A 19,499-nucleotide genomic window follows, 5' to 3' on the forward strand; every position below is an offset into this window, starting at 1 on the left:
CACTTCCGCAGTGAGTTCGATCCCCGCCTGCCCCGGGGGTGATCCACATGGCGTGGCACACCTCTCCTGACCCGCCCGCTGCTCCCCTCAGCAGTGTACTTCATCGATCTGCCTGTTCTGCTCCCCACTCTGTCTCTAGTGAATTCTCTCACCCTCCACATCTCTGACTTGTACCCCAGTTCTGTATGAATATATAAATAAACCTTAAAAAAAAAAACAACATACCGATGATATATTGATCAGTAAACACGTTATTATAATTGTTTTGAATGCAGACATTTAGTTTTATTTTCTGGACAAAATGCAAAAATTTATCCTTATTATACATTATAGTTATTGTAAAAAAATGCAAATGACTACTTTTATCATTCTTAATTATGGGATATTTTGCTCCTCAGAGGAGATTTGAAAATATCTGGACACAGTTTTGGTTGTCATTACATGAAAAGAATGATTCTGGGATCTAGTAGGTAGAAGTTTCCAATACCTACTTTTACCAGTGATGCCAACTATACTACAATGCATAGGATAGATCCCCAGGCAAAGGTCTAAATTTCGATAATGCCAAGTAGGAAGCACTGCTTTAAAGTTCTGTACTTATACAGAGAGGTCACCAAAAAGTGACCTCTGAAGCCTAATGAATACTAATTATGATACAACAAAAATAATAATATATATAAAATATTTAGCAAATAAGTTGTAATAATTGCACTAAATCTCAGTGTAGTTTTCAATCCCAGAGAACCCCAAATAAATTTATGTTCTGGATAGAATGGGAAATTAATTACTATTCAGTGAATGAAGATCTCAACAGTGAGAGGAAAATAAAGTGCATAGTAAATAACATATTACATAATTAAAACATAACAAGAGGCCAAATTAGAGTTAACAAATACGAGATGCTATTTGAAGCCAAGCTTCATTACAGAGAATGTTCTCTAAAAGTACTTCTATGTACTTGGGTTCATCAGTACGACATTCATGATATTTCACATCCTGACATAAACCATCTCTCTCTTCCCTCTTCTCCAAGATACCACTTCTTAAATAGGGCTTCAGTTTCTTTTCTCCAAATTAGAACTCCAGGTATAATGCTTAATTTACTTGGACTTACTTTTTCTTTCTTTTTTTTTAATAAGATTACATTGGTCTAAAATAGTGCATGTGATTTAGAAGTACAGGTATCTCCCTTCTGCCACCATACCACACAGCTTTCCCTTTGTCAGGATAACTGCCTCCAAGTTTGGCAAGGCAGTCTCCTGCCTCAGGCCACAACCTCCATGCATCCCTTTCCACTCAATTTTTGTTCAATAGAGTCAGAGATCATCATTATCCCTGATGGTGAGGTCTGTGCTGGTGTCTGATGTCCAGTAGAGTCACAGGACACTCTGGATTCAGTGTACTTCTGGATAACTATCAGTTTTCTCCCAAAAGTGAATTATGGAACCTCTTCTGATACCATTTGGTCAATCTCTAACTCTCACTGTTTCCTCCTGGAATTACATTTTCATAACCACTTTAAACATTGATATTAAGTGCCTTCTTTCCTAGTATCATATCCAGTCACACTGGAAACCATTTAAACTTGTCTCTTGTTTTCATCAATAACTAAATCTACTTCTATGGCCTACCTGTATTATCCAAAGTCTGTTCAAAATGGTGCAGTAAAAAAGTAAAAAATTTCCATGGCACTATTAAAATTTCACAGATTGAGATCTTCATGGATTTTTTTAGACCCATATGCAGGCAAAATTCTAAGCACATTACAAACATAAATGTGTTCAGTACTACATTTTGAGCTCTATAACTGTGACTTTTAGTTTATAGATTTGGGAGGATTCTCAGTGAATAACTTCTTATTTACTCAACTACAGGAGGCAGAGAAACTAAGTGCCCATCAAGATTTATACTCTTATTGCATACATGGTTGTTGGTCAGGGAGCCTGGCAAGCCTCACTTGCATCTAGATGTAGTCAATGCAAGAAGAAAACCATTTCCAGTCTTGATATGCAAAGCTGCTAGAATGTCATCCTCCCTCTTTTCAACCATCTCCCAGTTTTTCTTTTCTGGTCCATGCCAGTCACTCAATGGAAGATGCCATAGCTATCCAAAGCCTGCATGAGAGAGAAGGTAGAGGCTCCACCCCACTCCATCTCCTCTTTATGGCACTGTTTGTATTTTATATCAAGAATACAATTTCTATTTAATTAAGTATTAAAATGATAGGATTTATCTGATATGAAATTTGGCAGACTTCAATAAGCTCTGCAGTACTTATTGGGAAGATCAAATAAATTGACAAGTCTCTATCTACTGTGAAGCAATCAAATAAGGACCATATGTTATAGTATGTCCAAGATTATCCTGTGTAAGCATATCAGAGCATAATTATTCATTGTACCTCTTCTCACTTGCAAAAGTATCCCTGTATAGATGAGAATGTGTGCAGTCATTCTACTGGCATATTGCTATGAAAATAATTTTTGGCAAAAACAGTTAAAATAAATAGAATTAAAATTTGTGTTTGACATTCTATACCACTATTTATGTGATATAGAGCAAGTCAATTTCTCTGAACTCTGACTATTGCTAGCAGAATATGCATACTCATATTGCTTAATTCTCATCATTGTTTTAAAAATCAAGAAGATAATCTGTGCCTGAAAGAACTCTGATAATGATGAATTACTGTGCAAATATTCAACTATTAATAAGCAAGAACTAGGAAATGATGCTATTTTAAGGAATGTAGAGGAAGTTTTCAATGAACAAATATTTTTTATTCAATCAAAATATCATTTATAATCTTTGAAAACATGCATTAAGATTTGCTGCTTAAAGATTGGATTATTTTCACAAAAAATTAAGTCAGACCTATTGAATAGCTACTCTGGGTTGTGTGCCTTTCAAGAGACTAAATACCTAGACACCCTAGGAAGAAAGCACAGTACCCCTTCCTTCTTCCTTCCTTGAAAAGTAGATACATGCTAGCAAGGGAATTCAAACTTTCAAACAGATTTGAGAAATCAAATTAGGTTTCACTAAAGTTAATGGCATCTGATTTGAGATGTGAAGGAAGCTGAATGAAATGAGTAAATAAATAAATGCAATAGGGAGCTTGGCAGAGAAGATTCCACAGGGTCTGCAACATGTGCAAACTCTCTGTTGAGAGAAAGAATATGACTTATACCAAGAACTGACAGATGTTAATTTAGATGGAGTCTGACAAGTGATCAAAAAGTGTGGTATATCTACACAATGGAATAGTACTCAGCAGTTAAAAATGATAAAACTCATGTCATTGTGGCAACATGGATGAAGCTGGACAGGATTATGCCAAGTGAAATAAGTCAGAGGAAAAAGAGAAATATCCAAGGGCTTCACTTACGTGTGGAATATAGAAAACTGACAAAAGGTCAAGAAAAACCAAACTTGCAAGTTGACCGTAGATGTGAGTCATACAGCAAGGGAGGAGGATGAATAAGGATCAAAACAAGGGAAAGAAGAGCACAGAGGACTATGGTGGGTAGTTCATGAAAGATACAGTGGTGGGAGAACTTCAGAGATTAGACCTGAGGGGAGAAACCAATTACTGTACAAAAATGAACATTGATGTAAGAAAACAATTTTAAAGAAAAGAAAAACTAGATATTAACATGGAAAATATTTTACAAAAAAGGTGGAGTCTGAAGCACAACTGAAAGGGCCATGATATGAATCTGCAGATAAGCAAGAAACAAATCAGGTAAGAACTAATGGGACACAGCATGGGTTCCAGTCATTTGTTCTGAACACAATGAGAAATCACTAAAAGTTTTTATCAGAAGGTGACATAACTGAATGCAAATTTTGAAAATATAACTCTGGATACAGAATGATAGCTGGGATAAAAACACATTTAAAATTCATTACTCATAGAACACATTTGATGGATTGATTATCGTTTGTTTTCTTCCTACTCTTTCTCCAGTATTTTTCTCCCTACTAACACATTTCTATTACTTCTTTTATGACCAGGTTTAAAAATATTTAGAAGATTTACTTTAAAATTAACAGGATCTATTTACATGTTTCTTCTTTGAATTCCTTCAACATCTTCAAGATATTTATAGTGCATTTTATTTAATTCTATTTTTTTAAAAAAAGATTTATTTATTTATGCATACGGAACTGAGGTATAGGCCAGAGGTGCAGGGGGCAGTGAGAGGATTCACCAGACACAGAGTGGGGAGCAGAACAGGAAGACCTATGAAGTACACTGCTGAGTGGAGCAGTGGGTGGGTCAGGAGAGGTCTGCCACGCCATGTGGATCACCTCTGGGGTGGGGATCGAGCTCATGCTGAAGTGGCTTTAGCTTCTTAATGCTGTGCTTTAACCAGCTGTCACCATTGAGGGACCGGGATTATTTTTATAAACTAGATACTGCTTTTCAATGGCAGAGACTTGTACACAGATTTTAGAACAAAAATAACTTGCCTAGATCAATTTATTTTTAAGGTTTGGTTCCTCTTAATACTAATAACTGGCTTCTTAAGTTCATAAATTGTGTCTCTGTAAACACCATAGCAGTGAAATAATCTAAAAATAAAGACATTACAAATGTTTATTTATAGCATGTGCATAATCAAGCCAGTGTAATCAGCAGAAATTGGCAATGATCTTGACATAGTTTCCAGCTTCTGCATGGCATTTTGATAGAAAAGGACACTTTATGTGTGACCTCTCATAAAAACTGTTAATACTAAACATTTCTAAGTTTGCTTCACCTTTCATGTAGTGGTTATGAGAAACAATTTCCAATGAATAAATTTAGAGTTAGTGCAATAATAGTATTTCCACTATTAACAACACTTAGAATCCAAAGTCAATGAAATATTAAGAGGATATGCCTCTTAAATTTTGATTTTTAGATAGCAAATTCAGAAACATCTTTGTAAGGAGCCTTACATGAGTGAAATTGTGTTTTCTTCAAATAGGGTTCAGTGTAGTTTATAGCTACATCCAAAAGTAATGTGGTTCAAATGCAATCAATTCTACTTTCCCACAGACGACTTAACAATTTTCCATTACATATCAAAGGCAGGAGACCGGGGATAAAAAGGCATATCTTTTTTCCACCACTGTGCAAAGGATGTGTTAAAGACTGAAAATGTATAATAGTGTCTAAGGTAAGTTACAGCCAAGATTCCTTTTCTGTATAGTTCCATGAGATAGGCTGTGATGGGTGCGTGGAAGGCAGAGACAGTAACAATATATCTCTGTACAAACAGATTATTTATTTCAGTTCCTTTCATGTGCTCAATTACTGTATCTTCAAGCATGAGATACAGTGTATAGTATCAGATAAATGTACTCAAACAGCCACAGTGGTCTGGGAGAGAGAAGAATAACCACAAGGAAAAGAGATGAACTTGAAATGTGTGCTACCGCCTGGAAACACAGCTTGGATGAGATCAGTGCCACCACAGGTTACATGAGAAGACTCAGAACTAATCCATAGACTTGAAAGAAAATAGGATAAAAATGGGGCCAGGAAGGTGCCCTAAATAAGTATATATACCTGACAATTAGGTCTAGGCCATGCTTTGATCATAGATTAAAAAACTGGAAACTTGTATATAGATAGAAATCTTTTTGTTTATTTTCATTTAATTGCTCTGGAATAATAAAAACATAGGACTCCAACCCCAAGGAGGAAAAAATACATTCATTATTAGTTTATGTGCTATATGTTTTTAAAGGGAAATTACTTCATGAAACAAATTTTTCTTTTAATGGAACATTCCTTAGGTTCATTTTATGTTGGAAAAAAAATGGATGCATCACTGAATTAATTCAAGGTGCATTTTCATGTGTTCTGTTAAAGAAATTAGGAACCTTTGTCAACATAGAATTTAAGAAGGAGAAGCTAATCAAGATCTTACACTCTGATTTACTTTCAAATTCAGATTAGAGTTTTAGTATTTTGTGCTCCAATTTCTGAGCTCCTAGTTATTCTACATACTATAGTGTTTAGGTAGGATTTATCAATTAAAAGAAACCTTTCTTATTTACTATGAATTTGAAACTAATGTAAAATATATAGTTCAAAATTCCATGCAAAAATATTTTTCCAGAAAGATAGAGAATATTTCATAACATACATATAGAATTCTTGCTCTATAATTCTCAGATGTACTACAGTCACATGAGTAAAAGCATACTAGTTAGGTCTGCAATGGTTGATTTGTAATTAGTTGAGGGATATTTCTGTCCATGCCAATCATTTTATGAAAGTCAGACAATAAAAGCTGGCAAGGTAGAGAGAGCTTTCTCTGTTATTTGGCTGGGCAGATGCAACTGAAGGAAATTTATGCCTTGAATAATGTGATTAAGTTCTCATAAATGAACTTTTTAAAAATCAGTATCAATGAAAACATTTATAGATATGGCCTTGGACAATTAGTGATAATTAGCAGTTTAAGACAAGTGACTTAAGAACTCTAAGCTAAGAAAGTAATCATCTAATACAGAAAGTTTAGGGAGGTAATCTACTCATGGCTTACAATAGGGGAATCAAATAATAACATACAAAACAGTTTTGGTGTAGATTTTCAGAGTGCTTATGAGAAAGGTATTATGATCCAAGATTTCTCCACACAGATTCATTTTCAGTCCATCTTCTCATAGCTTATCCTTGCTGTGAAGGAGTGTATCGTGTTCTACAGTTTTTGCTCTATCTATGTTGATGACTCACAAATCTCTACTCTTAGTTTGAACTAGATTCAACTGGTAATATATCTGGGTATCCTCAGGCATTTGGATAAATATACTTAATAAATGGACTCAGTTTTGAACTCAGTGGCTTACACAAAATCTTATTTTTTCCCTTTAGAAATCATTCTGTCTCATCCTATTGATCTGCAACACTATTCAACAGAGACCACAACCCAGGATTATGGGGTCTGGAGATCTCCCCCCACCCCGATTCTGTTTATTTTCCCCTCTTCATTTCCTTAATTTGAAGCTTGAACTCTTTCAGAAGGCACTGATCAAGTATCTGTATTTCTAGTTTTATATCACACTAACACACCTACCAAATTACTGACAGACTTTCTTTCAAAAAGAAATATTTCAATATATTACTACTCAAATTAATACCTTTCAGTATCTCATCTAATTACAGAATCAAAACAACTATTTTCCTTTTAATAATTTATAGATTGAATAGTGTATATAGTCTATTCTTATTTTAAGCTATGCTATAACCTTCATTGAACTATAAGAACTAACATTAGGATGTTTATTTTCTTCTGATACTATTACTATTTACCCTAATCTCTAAAACTAGCATTTCCTTTATTATCAAAATCAAAAGCATAATGTTTAATATGAAGTAGATATGCCTCCTGGAATTTCAGGATTTCATTGAGGAATCAGTTTCCCGTAGGTCACAACTGGAACATATGCTTTTGCCTGTTTCTAATTACATGATTTAAGAGAAAGTGGGTATATTCAGACATTTGACGTGAAAGGTAAAGTCATTCAGTAAAATTATAGATCACTTGCTTTGTATGAAAAGACATTCATTTTAGATACATATAGAGAAAGACTAGACTTCAACTAAAATACAAGAGTCTTTGTTGAAGACTCCTTCAATTCAGGAAGGAAGAGTGATTACTGCTGATTAATACACATGCTTCAGAGACTAACCTGAGGATACAACTAAGAGAGGATCTGAGAGGAGTGACCGGGAATGAGAAATTGGGTCTTATTAGAAGCACAATTTAAATTTTGTGCCTCTCAAAGCAAAGTAATTTGGTGTCATCATTTTTCTCCTTGGCTTGTCCTAGGTAAGCTACTACATTTTTAGAACAGGTATTTCTTCTTCCCATGCATTCTTCACAACAAGATAGTGATCAATGGAGTGTGATAGGAAAGAGGGACTCCAGAAAATTAGTTACATTTCATTAATAAGTGAATCAAACTTTTAATTGACATAAATTGGAAATCCATTTTTTAAATAACTAAATATATTTCCACAATTATATGCTAGTTTCAGAGTAACAGGATATAAGCAATAAGTGCAGATTTCCCTTAGATTTGAAAGGCTTAGATGTTGCTAAATTAAAAATTCCACTGAGAAAGAAAAAGTTCAGAATTTTTTTCTATAAAGTTACCAAGTAGAGAAAGATCATTAAGTGAAGTGGAAAAGAACAGATAGATAAAAAACTTACCAATGTCTTTTGGAAAGTACTACCCATTCACTCAATGAAATGAATAGGAGTAATGCAAATAAAGTCTATATTCCTCTGTAGCAATAATTATTTGTAGATTGATAGAAGCACTTATTTAAAATATCTTTTGGGTATTTTCTTCAAGACTGTGATTTTCACTTTCATTTCACACCTTTCCAAACATTTTTCATAACTATGAAATAATACAATACTCTCAGCATTTTTCTAACTTTATATTTTTAGCTAGTTTTAGTTTCTTCACCTTAAAGTCTGTGTACATGGTAGATGTAATATAGTAAGTTAACATATGTTAATTTCAGGTATTAAGAGGGCTATGGAAAATGTAACTTGTAATGGTATAGACAATGTAGGCAAAAGAATAGATTATATTCTAACTTAGTTGACTCAAGAAATTTCTTTGGGGAGAGAAATTTGAGCAGAACACACAAGGCGGCAGTAAAGAATTAGCAAATCCAGAGCCTCTGAGATAGGGACAGTCTTGGACTTTGTGAAGCATATCCAGTTTGTGAGCACTGCTAAATGGTGTAAGAAGGCAGTGGAGTTGAAGAAGTAGCAGTGTAGGGTATTTTAGTACAGTACAGAACATAAATCTTATTCTGGGTGCGATGAAGGGGCATTAGAGATTTAAAAACAGATTAAGAGCATAAGCTCATTTATGTTTTTGAAAAGGACACCATGTCAGCGGTGATCAATTAGAGGCTATGTCAGGAGTTATGGATTATGCCCAGCTGTTATATAATGACCTATAGGCAAGGGCTTTGAGTATAGAAGGAGAGGTGACTGGGTTTGCAGAAACTGAGGCTGTGATCTACTTAGAATGTAGGGGGGGAAGAAGAGTCATAATGGACATCTAGAGATTTGTTTGTAAAACTGGATAGAATGGTGCTCAAGTTATTATGATGATGAAACCTAGATGTGCAGCAAACCAGGGTGTCTGGAAAATCAAGACTCTGGTTTTGGACATACAAGGTTGAGAAACCTCTTGGATATCCAAGAAAAAAATGCTATATAATCAGTTTGAAATATGGATCTTAACAGGAACTAGGTATAAATTTGGTAATCACTGATGTGTTATACATTTCATCAGGTAGAAAAAACAGCTTATTTAAAATTTTTATCTATGTATTAACTATACAATATTTTCTTTTCAGTATTTTTATTCTCCACTCTTTGAAGAAAACTATATTAACCTTTGGATATTAGACATATATTGATTATATTAAACATAACTGATAGCCATAAAATACAAAATTCCTAACTAGCTAAGAAATAGTGGATTATACTTCTTTTCCATGTCTCTAAATTTAATTACTTTTTACTATTATTCTATACTTTCTCCCCAAAACATAAAAATGGAAAATGAGGAAAATACATTAACTGCTGTCAGATCAAGTGCCTTAACTATAAAAGGCAAAGTTAATTTTCTTTACATCAAATAGTAACTCTTTTAGATCCTGTACTGTTTTCTGAAAAGCAGAAGCCATCTTAAGTAAAATAAAACATTAATGCATATTTCCCATTTGCCTGACTCTGTTAGCACTTGTGTATGTAACAAGTACTACAAACAGATTTGATCATAGATATATAATTTTTTAGAGAGAAATAAGATGAACATGCATAACAATATTTCATAAAAATATATATGATAATGTGCAAACAACATAATTGGTTATGTGAAGTATAGAATTCTGGTGGTGGTGGTGGCTTTTAAAAATAAGATCATATCCAGATATATGCAGAAACTAGAATACTAATGTGAAAATGTATCTAAGCTTGACTTACCAAGTGGTTGACCTGCGATGATTCTGGCATTTTCTCCCGCCACTGCAGCTCTTGCATGCCGCTCACTCATATACTGTACAAATGCATAACCTTTGTGAACTGAACATCCAACAATTTTTCCATATTTTGAAAAAATGGCTTCAATATCAACTTTCTTGACAATAGCTGTATTCAGATTGCCAATGAAAACACGGGAGTTGATGGACTTTGGGTCATTCTTATTGGTGACATTGCTGGTCTGTGTTTTGCCAGTCATGGTTGGCTCTCCTTGTTTTAATCCTAAAACAACAACAACAACAAACCCATAGTCAAAAGGTAAATAATCAAATTGAATGGATATCACTGACTTTTAACAGTTTTTCAGTGCGTGTACAACAGGCAATTTCAAATCCTTAAAGTACTAGTGACTTTCTTGAGAAGAAAATTAGTAATAAAAAAAAAGTGAACAGTTTCATTTCAAATGCAGAGGAACACATTTATAATCATTTAACAAATAGTTAAAAAAATTATTGATTTATTTATTCAAAATTCAGCCCTGCAGAATACCCAAAGCTTTTGTACTTGCTTTTATTTTTGAGGTTATTAATTTTTTAGAAGCAAGATGGAGAATAAGCCATCTTATACTATCAACAAAAAGAAAATCCACTATGACTAATATATTACAGTAACCTCCATTTACTGTTGAGAGCATGCAATTTTATTTCTATAATTTGTGTAGTAAGTAGACATACTGGCTATTTCATTATCAGAAGCCTTTAATCAGAAACTAACAATTCCATTAAATGCTGTGGAAGAGAGAAAAGGCATTAAAAATTAGAAATTTAATTAGAAAACTTAACATAAAAATCATGATTTTGAAAATAAGGGATTTAGTCAGAATTAATTCTGTGCATTAACTTTAATTGAGCCAATAACACATGTCAGTTTCACACATACACAAAAACAGATGTGTAGCTAATTTTCAGCAATGATCAGCAAATTAATAGAGTAGGCCTCTGTGTTGAAATTTCTATTCTCAATCTCATTTTTAATTCATTTAACTAAAGGCTCCTGTGTTGCCTAAGGACTGCTAGTATTTCTAAAAACTGTTTTCTGAGCTTGGCAGGGTATTTAATCGTGCTTAATTAAACTCAATGAAACTTTTATTTCTTAGTACTCTAGTCAGCACTTACAGCTCTATTTTTTAAGACTTTAAAAACTTGTTCATTATTTTAACAAAATTTATTAAGCATCTTTTTTTTTTAAACCAGGCATCATATTTAAAGTGTCTAATAATTTAAAGAAACCATTATGTTAAAACTAAAATTCCTACAAGTCTGTATATACTCTTTGACATTGGTGATCATTGTTGAACATTAGTTAACGTGATATATTATCAATGGCAAATACATTTTATATAAAAACTCTTAAAATACTATAGCTATAAAATAATTAATAAACACATTTAAAAATAACTCAAGGTTATATTTCTAAATTGAACATGAAAGTGTGGAAGTCTTAGAGGCAAGCAAATTGGATGTACTTGAATATATATTCATTATGCATTTAAACCAGCTACTTCTGAAATCAAGAGCAACCAAAAAACATTTAGAAAGTTTAACATTAAGATGTTAAATATTACATCTTGGAATATTAAAACTGTATTTTATTAAAAATGTTGGATAATCAGTAATTATACACATATCCTTATATTGAAGAGTTTAGTTATTTATATCAAAAACTAAAAGAATGACAGCATTAAAAAACAAGGGTTCTATTGCTGCCTTGTTTTATTTCAGCCTACCTATATTTAAGTGGCTTCTTTATGAATTTTTCAAAATTATGATTGAAGGAAAGGTAATCTGATAATATTTTAATTTTGTTATTTAAACTGCTGAATATCTCAGAAACTGCTAGAAGAATCATTGTGTATATATGCATTAAAAAATTACTTCTTCATATAATTTAATGTAATTTTAATATATTTATTTATTTATGCATACAGAACTGAGGCACAGGCCAGAAGTACAGGCCAGAAGTACACCAGACAGAGTGGGGAGTAAAACAGGTCCTCTGACAAAGTATATTGCTGAGGGGGTCAGGAGAGGTCTGCTGCGCCATGTGGGTCACCTCCAGGATAGGAGGGAGCACATGTTGAAGTGGCTTTAGCTTCTTAATGCTGTGCCTTAACGTGCTGTGCCACCAGAGAGGGCCCAATTTAGAATATTTTAATAACACTGAATGGAAAAACAAATGGAAGATGTACCTTTTGTTCTACAATAAATTGATGGCTACCTTTCTTACCACCCCAGGCAAACAGTGGTAAACTAATCTATAGAAATAACATTTTTTCTTTCCTTGTTATGTGACACAAATTTTCAGAAAAATCAGAGTTTCCTTTTAGAATAAATTTTCATGGTTGAAATTTTATTTCTGGATAGGGATAATTTGGCTAACATGCAAACACAAGAGTTGCCATCCTATTACTTACTCAGTCCACTGGTTTGACAGTGAACCTGAGTCAAATTAAATATGAGGGCACAAGTGTACTCTGAATTCTCATGGTAAATAACACACTTTCTCTGACTCCACCCTTTTACTCTATGTGAATCACTGTCAGAATTCCAATGATAAACTGCCAGTTACATAATTCTATTCTGTTACCTTAAATTCTGCATGTATCTAATATCTTACACAACATTTAACCAGTTTATTGTAATAACTTTTATTGCAATCGATTAGAACTTCAATAGCTTCTGAAAAACCAAGCCTCCACTCATTACTAAACTCATCATCTTCTCTATTATATCAATCTTCAACCAGTTGAAGAAGAATTTCTACTTCATTCATGAAGGAATAACAATATTTAACTTAACTCACCTGGCTCTAAGAGAAAACCAAGTTGATATAAATGAAACAAAAATTGAGGAAGAGTGAATGCTTCCAAACACATTTTAGAAGACTAATACCACTCTGATACTAAAAGCACAAAGAAAGAAAATTATGGACCAATATCTTTGATGACCATAGATGTAAATACACTCAACAAAATATTAGCAAACCAAATTCAACAATATATTGAAAGGATCATACATGACTAAGTTGGATTTGCTCCAGGTATGCAAGGATGGTTCATATTTATAACACATTGTTATAAATTCATAACATAAAATTCATATTTGTAACATATCATTACAAATTCATAACATAAAATCTGTACAAAATTTATAAGATCCTATCAAAATTTATAAGATGTGTTTTTTTAACATTTACCGCCCATTAAAGACAAAAACTCTAAAAAATGTAGATAAAAGATACCTCAACATCTATTAAAATGACATAGCTAACTTCTGTACATTTTTTTAAAAATAAATACAGACAACAGGCATGTAAAAGAATGCTCACTATCAGTTATCATTTGGGATGTAAATCAAAACCATAAAGAGATACAACCTGACATCAGTGAGAATGGTCCATATCAAAAAACTATAAGGAACAACAAGAAAGGCAATGTTGGTGGGAGAGTAGACTGGTCCAGTTCCTGTGAAAAATAGTATGTATGGATGTTTTACAAAATATTAAAAATAAATCTGTCATATGATCCAGTAACTCCTCTCCTAGGTTCTATCAAAAGAACATAAGACATGCTAGTTCAAAGGGATATACATATTGTTACTTTTATTGCAGTTTCATTTACGATAGCAAGCTATGGAAACAACCTGAGTGCCAAACAAAAAATGAGTGGATTAAGGAGATGTGGCATATCTGCAAAATGGAATACTACACTGCTGCAGAAAAGGTGAAGTCTTGTAACAACATGGATGGGGCTGTTAGAAGAAGAAAGGCAAGTATCAGATGTTGTCACTCATGTGAGGAATATGAAAAGAGAAAAAACAAACAAACAAACAAACAAAAAACCAGAGGAACAGAACAAATGAAATAATAATAAAAAAAATCCCTAGAAACCTCACTGAAGAACTGAGGCAACGAAAGGGGAAAGATAGGAAGAAAATGGGACCCAATGGACTCAATGGAGTGTGGTGGAGTATTATGGGTGCTTTTTTGGATGTTGGGTGTGATGTGAAATTTATTTCTGAAGAGTCATAAACCTTTACTCCTAAATTATATACTGTGCTGTAAATGAATGTTATCCCACTAAAAAAGATGCATTTTTTAAAAAATTAGGCAAATAAAGGTATTTCATTCTACAACTCATTATGTACTACAAACATTTAATAAAAATATTCTAAACAATATCATTCTAAACAATTATCATTAAAAATTAATATGTATTAATGTCATGTAGCAAATAATGCCAACCAAGGGCTCTTAAATAGCACAAACTAGATTTGAGTCATTAACTAATAAGAAATAAGTGTTTTTTTGACTGAGATTAACTAGTTGACTAGGAAGTTTATGAGAATAAAAATCTTCCACTCCAACGTACATGGGTTTGGCAAAAGATTGATTTCATGGGAGGGACTCTGCAGACTGTGTGATGGTTGTTTTTGAAAAAGTCATTCATATGTAAGCCTTTCTCTTTAAGTAAACTTCTTCACTCTACTGGAAACACCTAATCTTATCTCTCTTCAGAGGTGAATGGAATACTTAAATCTACATACCTTTATTTTCTGTGCCACTTTTGGTAAACTCCTTAATTTACCTGTCTTTCCACCTTTCCTTGTTTTGGCTGAGCTCTGAAGCTATGTGGCAAGCTACTTAATTTTGTTGGGCCTAGCCCATGTATGCAGAAGGTATAAATGTTGCTATTAAATTTTTGACTTTTTATCATCACTATGTCTGATGTGGGGTGTAGGATGATTTCCTTTGTGCCCTAACAGGAGCAAAATTAAAGAAATACAGAAAAATAGATAATGTGACAAGTATAGTTACAAAAATTAATGATTTTGCATTGGTTATTTTAATGACAAACTTGTAAATCAATAGCTATAACAACTCATTATTTTAAACTAATTTAATAATTTTAAATATTAATGAACTTAAAACTTATTCAAAATTCCTTAGGAAATATAAATTAGTACATGACTGAAATTTTGTAATAAGGAATAGTAACTGTTAAACCATCTTTTGGGAAACATTTAATGAAGTGCTACATATGGTATTGTATATATTCTCTATCAGGGAACATGCAAACTATGCTCATCTAATTGCCATATTCAATTTAAATGATTCCAATGTAATTTTTATGACCAGAGGTAAAAATCATATAGTGGTATATCTCAGGGTTATACTACTGGATGCTATTCACTTTAAAGAATCACTCTGAGGTACACATTCTCTGGAATCAGAACAAATTGATGGAATTCTAGACAATTTAGTGATTGAAATATTCTTAAAAGCTTTCCTCTCTACAAAACAGAACTATTAGTCACGCAAGTTGTTGGAGATGCTGACTGCAATTATACTTCCCAGATAACTTTCAGTTGGTCAGTATGACCTAAGCAGATAATCTGAGTTCCTGAGAAGTGAAATCAACAATTAGGCTCTTTCTACTTCACAGTAGAAAACATCAAGGTCAGTACCCACTTGTGAGATAAAGGTTTGGGGAAATGGAGTGACTAAGAAGCAAGCTTCTTATGAAGTACTGGATTACTGTTATTGATGGTGCTGTGTTATACTATGAGGGGCCAGATATGGTCTTATGGTACAGACTGAGCCATTACTGACAGTGGCAGCGGAGGACATGACCATGAGGCACTAACTCCTTGGTTTGTGGCTAGTTAGCTACCTGCAGGACATATCTGAAAAGATTCCTTATTGGACTGGAATTTGGCAGTCACAAGAAAGCACAGAAATCACTTCATTCTTGTTAATCACCTTTGTGTTAACCATCATATTTATTTGAAGTTTCAAAAGCACTTTCCATAAATTTATTTTAAATTTTCATGCAACTTCAGTGATTTGGCATTTGTTTACCTGGCTATATATTTTGGGAGCCTGCATCTTAGCATGTACACACATGTCTCATTCACCTTCCACCAATGCTGAGTGCCAATATCCTATTACAGTACTTTTTCTTTTCCCACTCCCTATCCCCTGTGGTGACCAATATATTTTTCACAGAGTCTAAAAGTTATTTTTGCTTTGTTTAGCAAATTAGTTTTCTTTGGTTATTTATATTACATAAATGAGTGAAAACATCCAGTAACTGTCTTTCATTTTCAGACATTACATTTAGCATAATCATCTCAAGATCTATAAATGGGAATACCACATGACTTAGCAATACCACTTCTATGTATTTATCGATGAATATGATAACACGAGGTGTATATACTTCTATGTCATAGCAGCATTATGTGCAACAGCCAAGACATAGAACCATCCTCTTTTTAAAATCTGTCATAAGCATCTCTAAAAGAGATTCTACTCTAATTGAGGGATTTTGAATTTTAAAAGACTCACTAAATCATGAAAATGACCTCAAAAACAGCTCTGCAACACTTACTTTATATTTAACAAACACACAACATCTATTATATACCTGGTTTTGCTTTAAGTACTTATTCATTCACTAATAGTAGTAAGGAAAGGTTTCTTTTTCCATCATTTCCTCTGCAATCTGGAGTATTCCCAGAAAAGAGCTCCAAGTTACTAAAGGAAAACTCTAATCATGATAGCGCTCAAAGCTTCTACATGTAAAGTGCTTCTACATGGAAAGGCTCTTTACTACCATAATTATTCATATTATGCTGGGGGAAATAGTCATAAACTGGAAAAACTTGGCCTGTGACATACTGAGAGAGAATATCAGATAACACAGTATCTTGTGAATGCCTAGAGACTGTGATAATTTTTCCTCAGAAATTATAAAATCCACTAGTTTACCAACTACACTTTCCTTGAAATAATATCAAATAGGAAGTAAACATAAATACCAGATGCTCTTACTAATATGTGGAATATAGAGAAACCCAATGAAAGGTCAAGAAAAAGTAAAAAAACTAGGAAGCTGAACACAGAACGAGGCACACAGCAAAGGAAAGCTACAGAACAGGAGAGGGGTGAACACAGGGACAATGCTGGGGTTCATAGGTGATATGGTGGTGGGAGAACTATGGGGACTTCAATGATGTAGAAAAATAATTTTAATTAATAATAACTTTGTATTCACCTCTTTTGTAAATGATAATAGTAAATATGACATAGTTTATATTATTCAAGTCTAATAAGGGAATACGAAGAATCAAAGTAAAAGCGTCACTATATTCATTTCTAACTGATGCATTAAATGAGGTCACACGGGAAAAACAGGACTGATACTGTGGGATCAGAGTCCGCATTCTCCCCCATATTCTTCCACTGAATAAAATATCTTTCTCCATTTTAAAACTCTCAGGTCATTTAAGCTTAAATTGCAGGGTAGTAAACATTGTCATGCCCACAGGAAAAAATCACTCATTCCTAGTTAACAGGTCCATTCTACTCTTGTCCTCTTTGTTCAAACTGTCAATCATGACAGTTCCCTCAGGAGTTAAACTCAGACCACTAAGTGATTTCTTGTAGGCTACTAAACTGCCTGCAGAGATGAACAACTTTCAATCATTATTGATGCAGCTTTGGAAGACTGGCCTTACAGTGAAAGGCCTTAAATCCCACAACTGATTCCCTGAAATATCTGCTCTCTGCTAAAATATAAATAAATGCCTACAGTAGGTACAGCCATGAATTCCCCTTCAAGACCTGAATGTTTGTGTTTGTATTAAATAGCAGTGAAAAATGATAACGTGAAAATGCCTATTGTAATTCTAGATCAGATAAAATTTCTCTTTATAAATTCCTTAAATTCAACTGTTATAAATGCAGATGCAGTATTATAAATGATCGCATCTAGGAAACTATGTATTGCAAATAACTGACTCAGAATACAAATTTTTAGGTGAAATAAATCCTATTCTACTGATGCCTTAGTCAAGAGCGACATCTACACTTTACATTTCTTCTCTCCCTTTAGCTGTATAAAGCAGAATCTCCATAAAACATTGGAAAATCCCAGGGATATTGAAATTAAATATTAGGGATGCCCTTTTCTGAATGTAAGCTACAGGATTATTAGTGATCACCTATTTATAAATTTAGTCAAGATTAAGACTTGTTTGGATCTTACTCTAGAATTAGCAGTAAGGGAAGTGCTGGTTGCAGTTCTGAGGTAACTATGCCACAAGAAGTGTCTTAATTTACAGATATTTTAGTCTATCCTTTCCATTAGGCTTTAATACCAGTTTAATTTGTGTATCTTGTCAAACTTAGGGAGGAAACCTACCTAATATTTTTCAGGAAAGTTATCTTTAGTGTTAAGTGAGGATTCCAGTCTCAGCTTTACCTCTTCCTACATGAGGAATCTTGAGTAGTTATTTACTTCTTTGGTGCTCAGTTTTCTATCTGTAATTTAGAAATTTTAACCACAACTATTGATATGATTGTTAAGAGCCTTAAATGAGATGTAGCAAAACACTAAATGTAGTATTGAGCACATAATAAATTGCCTCAAAGATGTTAGCTTAGTGATTATTTGGAATAGATGCAGAAATTTGAAATTCAGGTCCCTGGTTATTTCCCTTCAGTGGAAATTATATTTATCTCTATTCAGATACAATGAGTTGATCTAAGGATCACTTACATCCTCCTCCCCTCCATCTTTAAAAACTTCTCCATTCTCAGGCAATTTTCTGGTAATCTGATAATTCTCTGAAACTGAATTTTGACACCAATTCCCAATGTTTTACATTACGTCTGTCCCAAAATGCTTTGGCAGGGCCCTCTGGAGATATGACACAATTTCTAATAATAATATATCTGAGATCTGAGATCATTTTAATCTTGAATTTATAATGTTGCTCTCAACAGGGATTCTTGTGAATTAATGTAATGGAGAAATCTTAATGAACAAATAACATATCTCAGCCTTGGTTAGTATTTATCTTACACTTAGAAACAATTGTGACTGCAGAGGTGCCTCGCCTCAGATTATCGTGACCTATTCTTTTCTTTGTGTCCTTCTTTGGCTTTGCCAACAAAGTCTTCATAGGAGCGAGGAAGATTATACAGATCTGTTTCATTTGGAGTGTGCATTCCATGTATTCAGATGATGGTATTGGGTCAGGTTCTTTCTGAACATTTATTTTAGACATATATCCTATAAATTTGAGATACTGCTACAAACAATGCTACAATTTCTGCAATGAATAATGAGATGATCAGTGGAGGTAATAGACTAAAAAGGTCAGATTCCAGGGCCCTCCCTGGTGGCGCAGTGGGGTAAAGCACAGCACTGAGAATCTAAAGCCGCTTCCGCAAGAGTTCGATTCCTGCCTGCCCCGGAGGTGACCACATGGCGCGGCAGACCTCTCCTGACCCGCCCGCTGCTCCCCTCAGCAGTGTACCTCGTCGATCTGCCTGTTCTGTTCCCCACTCTGTCACTGGTGAATCCTCTCACCACCCCTGAGCCTCTGGCCTTTACCCCAGTTCTGTATGCACAAA

At 33.7% G+C, this 19,499-nt stretch overlaps 1 protein-coding gene across 11 annotated transcripts in view; it reads right to left on the bottom strand.

Annotated features, from left to right (window-relative positions):
- RALYL (RALY RNA binding protein-like) overlaps positions 1-19,499 on the bottom strand; it is a 580,783-nt gene that overhangs the window by 283,426 nt on the left and 277,858 nt on the right. For all 11 annotated transcript variants that reach the window (XM_012722964.1, XM_004679761.1, XM_012722961.1 and 8 more), the window contains one exon: positions 10,020-10,298. In XM_012722964.1, the coding sequence (XP_012578418.1) occupies positions 10,020-10,275 (256 nt within the window). In that variant the 5' untranslated portion in view covers positions 10,276-10,298. The remainder of the gene's footprint in view (positions 1-10,019; positions 10,299-19,499) is intronic.

The sequence above is a fragment of the Condylura cristata genome, unplaced genomic scaffold (genome assembly GCF_000260355.1).
Source record: "Condylura cristata isolate star-nosed mole 26May11 unplaced genomic scaffold, ConCri1.0 scaffold00009, whole genome shotgun sequence".
Classification (NCBI taxonomy): domain Eukaryota; kingdom Metazoa; phylum Chordata; class Mammalia; order Eulipotyphla; family Talpidae; genus Condylura; species Condylura cristata.